This window comes from Drosophila gunungcola, unplaced genomic scaffold (genome assembly GCF_025200985.1).
Source record: "Drosophila gunungcola strain Sukarami unplaced genomic scaffold, Dgunungcola_SK_2 000001F, whole genome shotgun sequence".
NCBI lineage: Eukaryota > Metazoa > Arthropoda > Insecta > Diptera > Drosophilidae > Drosophila > Drosophila gunungcola.
The window spans coordinates 11,322,513-11,327,060 of record NW_026453197.1 but is presented as its reverse complement, the minus strand read 5'-3'; the positions used below and the strand labels follow the sequence as shown (position 1 = coordinate 11,327,060).

Below are 4,548 nucleotides of genomic sequence, written 5' to 3'. Positions count from 1 at the left end.
GGCCCACCATCAACTTGAACCCGCACATAATAAATCATAACATTTTACAGATAATAGAAAACCTCACACATGTCCAAACAATCGGAATCCCTTAGCCCTTCTCCCCCACGAAAATTCGTAGCCTCAACGAGTTTGTTAGCCCGGCGGCTAGAAATTTTAATAAACCGCAAAGAGTTTGCACGAGCAGTAGTGGGAATAAAAATTGTTTCACATAATTTATGCCGCCTTAGAGGAAAACTTAACACGAGGCAACACGGGGGCGGACCCAAGGAACAGAAGGATGCTTCCCAGGATGCGTATCCGCCGGCGTCTTTTCGATCAAATCTAACTTTATTCCGTTCAGTTTGTGTGGGATTTCTAATAGTGTGAGTGCTCACTCGACCTGGCAGTCAGTTTTGTTGAACTTCATATATACCCTAATCAGTTCACATTCTAAATTCTGCGTATAAGTTGTAAGCTTAGTTTATCAGTGAAATAAGTGAATAAGTGTGTGTTTTTATAATACCATTACCAAAAAGGTAAGTGTAACGAAAACATTTATAAAGAATTTACTTTTCTTTTTAATTTTTTTTTAATATTCTGATTTTTTCCATGGATGCTTTCTTATACCATAATAAATTAATAAGCAATGGCTTTAAGCATTTGTGTGACGAATTTATCCAAATAACAATGCTTTTCAATTAAAACGGGTTTCTTATATGTATGACGTAATTTTTTACATTATAAATCAAAAGTAATCGAATTTTTTGACAGTCGTCCAACATTTTTCAGATCTAGTAATCCTTGACTATGCAATCGTGTTAATTCATAGCATAACTTGCTTTTCGAATCAGTAATCGTCAACCCGTAGAAAAGCGAACACCTTCGAGTCTCCATAAATTTTTCGGTAGTGTGTAAAATTTCAAGTTTTCAAGTGGCAAGTGGAAGTTGCAAGTTTACTAAAGAAAAAAATAACAGACGCAGTAAGTCAAAGTGAAAAGCGAGGTTGTGGGGCGTGTTGCACAAAAGTGTTGCAAGTCGGAACGGAAACTCACCGGCCACGCCTCTTTTTGGCGGTCCGCGTGTTTGTCTAGATGTCGAATGGATGTGGAAGTGGATGTGGCCCTCCTATCTGGCCTTAAGCTAATGCCGGGGGCAGCCCGTCGACAGGCGAAGGCCGACCACCTTGCCACGCCCCACGCCTTGTAATGACGTCATTTACATGCTGCTGCAACAAGACTGGCAATTACATAACTCATAGTGTGGGGCTTCGCCGGAAGATAGTTAATCTAGGGCCGTCACTCTTGATTTCTTTCTTTGGCTTTCAAGGAATCGTAAATAAATTACACACTCCTGATTGATCAACTTTTGGTCCGATGACAACCATAAAGGGGCAGCAGGCAAAGTGGGGGCACTGTCGTTGTGGCCGAAAACGTCGAGGCAGCCGCTCGTAAACATAAATCCAAGTGACGCTAATTGTTTGTTGCAATTACTGCTGCAGTTGTTGCCACCATTCAGTTACGTGTGCAGTCAGCAGCCAGCAGCCTGCAGCCTGTAGCCAAAATGGGGGCAATAAGGGGTTAAACGACAGTGAGGGGGGACTGTGTTTGCATGCAAATTTTAGTTGCATCTGCAGTTGCTGCCGCTGTTGATGCTGCAGCAACGGCAAACAATTACTCAAACATTGTTGCAACTGCTGCTGCTGATGCTGCTGATGCTCATGTTGCTGGCGTGCATCTCGTTGTGCGTGCTAAATGGCAACTACTCTGGCGGCTAATAATAATCACTCGACGCCCTCGGTTCTCCTGCTTTGCTTTGGCCTTTATGGCCATTTTACCTCTTTGTCAATGGCCTAATAAAAATGGTTTTTCTTCAGTCAAGAGATCCGGTTGATAGCGCATTGATTAAAAGCGATTTTAGGGCTCTTTGCATTATTCCCACTTGGGTGGGGAATGCATAAATAAGTGGTCTTACCTCTCAAGTTGTCATCTCTCGATTGCCCCAGCACATCTCCTGCCAGGCGGAGAATAATGCCATTTAATATTCCATATAATTGGCTATCCAGAAGATGAATTTGAAGTTTGCATGCTGAGGCACGGGCAGCCTAGCTCTCAACAAATGAGGTATAAACAAAGGAGATGTGGTTTGCAAGTGGCTGCTTAGTGGGGTTGTTCGGTTCGAGAAACATCAACAGGGATTGGGATCCTATAGCGCACAGCTGGTTAGAAATTTGAGTTTATGCTTAACCACAAGAATTCCAAATTAATAGTTCAAATTAATATTTTTGATGCAACCAATTTCAGATTTGAAGTGGCACAGAAGGCAAGCAGAAATGGCACAACTAATTATAAAGAATTAGTGCCTTTAACCGATTTGATAAATTCGCTTAGCTTTTGTTTCTTAAGTTTCCAAACCAATTTTAAATATTTAAATTCCATACCCAATTGCGGTTAAACATAAAAAAACAACGTTTAAATGCCGTTTTTCTATGCTGATTTTTCGCACACCCCTAACCATTTGCTGACGGTGACTAATTTGGGCTACAAAACCATAAGAGGACATGAAAATTTTGCCGACAATTAAATAAACAGTACTTAATACCCCCTGGTCTTGGGTCTCAACCGACACTTCTAGACCCCCGCATACACATGGTGACTAAACTGTCGGCTGTCGAGTGGCAGTTTGCAACTGCAAAGTGATATTAATTATGGGCTTTGTTGCAGTTGCAACCGCCTGTCGCCTGCACTCCAGGTTTTGGTCCTGGTCCGGGCTTATACGCTTTTGGGTAGGGATGAGGCGCTCCTCTTCTGGTTCCGTTCTCGGGCTCCTCGCTGATTAAGTGACTTTTCGACAGGACACAACTCTGCGGTCTCTGGGGCAGGCACCCACTACATCAGTTACCCTTCATGCAGGACAAACTAATTTTATTGCACTTAATAGTGGACATAGTACACAAATGGGCAGTTGAGAGGGAAGCGCCAAAAACGTTATATTCAAAGTTGTTACTTGCTACATTTATATATACAATATATTTCTATATTTTTCATACTCAGATTGAAGATGTCCTTCACCAAGTCAGAAGAAGTGGGTGAAAACCAGAGCATGAGTAACGGATCGTTGGTAAAGAATGGATTTTTTAATTATTTGCGCGACTTCTGTCAACGCAATAGTGCCATGAGCTGGCCGGAAATCGCAAGGGAAGGTGCCCGGTCCTGGAGACACCTAAGCGAAGAGGAAAAGAGTCACTACCAAATCATGTCCAGCACCGACACGGCCATCGTTGCCATGCATATGGACAATGAGATGTGCAACCATCCAATGGGCAGAATGGGCGGCGGCATGAAGGAAGGCAAATCTTGCGCCAAGCCCTCAACGGCCCGTGCTAGGCAAAAGAAGTCCTGTTCCATGCAGCGAAGAAAGATGGCCTGTGGCAAGCCCAAAATAAGGGCGGTCTGTTTCAAGCCCAGAAAGGCGGCCTGTGCTAAGCCCAGGAAGTCGGCTTGTGCCAAGCCCAGAAAGGCGGCCTGTTCTAAGCCCAGGAAGTCGGCTTGTGCCAGGCCAAGAAAGTCGGAATGCGAGAGCAATTGCACCAAGCCGGGTCCAGTCACCAACAACGGGTATCTGAACTTTGTGCGTGAGTTCCGCAAAAGGAACTGTGACCTCAAGCCCCAGGAACTGATCGCGAAGGCCGCCCGAGCTTGGCAGAATTTATCCGAGGAGAATAAGAATCGCTATCGCCGCATGGTAAGTCGTTTTTGTAAGCTTGGACTTAAATATAGGTTTTATTTCGCACCCTTATAGGCCTGCAGGGTGACTACCAGTTCGCGTCATAAGCGTCGCCGTGTTTGCAAGATCCGCTGAAATTCCCTCGATCGATCGAGTCATGCCATAAAATCCATGGAAGTCCACGTATCCTGTTTGATAAGTTGATCATGCGACTTCTGTCTGTAACTAGAAATAATTTTTAGAAACATAATATTTCGATAATAAATGCGCGATAGAGAGACGAACCTTAAGTCCATCTTATAACTACAAGGTTATATACATGCCAATTATGTGACTTTATTCTGTTATATTTAACTTAAATAATTGTTTTATTAATAACAATTTGATTATTTTTTGTGGTATTGAAAAGAAAGCAGTTAGGGTTGAGGGATTTAAAGAATGCTTTAATAAAATATACTTTTAATGGCTTTAGAACAAGGAGTATGGTTCAAAGGCATGTAATAAAAAATAAATCAGTGAAAACAAACAATCCCACAAAGTTCCAATTTTGGTTTAATGCAGTGTAATTGAAGAATGTAAGATGAAATTAAATAGTATTAAAAATGCAGCATAAATAATGAGTTTTTGTAAAACAGCATGGCTCCACGAATACCGAGCATTAGATAGATTTGTACCTCTCGGTTCGGTTAAAATAGCACGTGTAACTGTTTATGCAGCTGAACCGGCTCGTGCAGGAAATTCAATTTATTATTCCACTATATGAGCTTTCGCACTTAACTTGCATGAATAGATAATGAGCTATCCGCCGTGTAAGTGGAACGGGGGTGGCTGCCATCGCTGAAC

At 42.5% G+C, this 4,548-nt stretch overlaps 1 protein-coding gene across 1 annotated transcript; it reads left to right on the top strand.

The window, feature by feature from the left end:
* The first annotated feature begins 801 nt into the window (after positions 1–801).
* LOC128262381 (histone-like protein 18C) lies at positions 802–3,990 on the top strand. Its single transcript, XM_052996587.1, has 3 exons — positions 802–962; positions 3,033–3,723; positions 3,781–3,990. The coding sequence occupies exons 2-3, from the start codon at positions 3,040–3,042 to the stop codon at positions 3,838–3,840; spliced, it is 744 nt and encodes a 247-aa protein (XP_052852547.1). The 5' UTR covers positions 802–962; positions 3,033–3,039; the 3' UTR covers positions 3,841–3,990.
* The last annotated feature ends 558 nt before the right edge of the window (positions 3,991–4,548 follow it).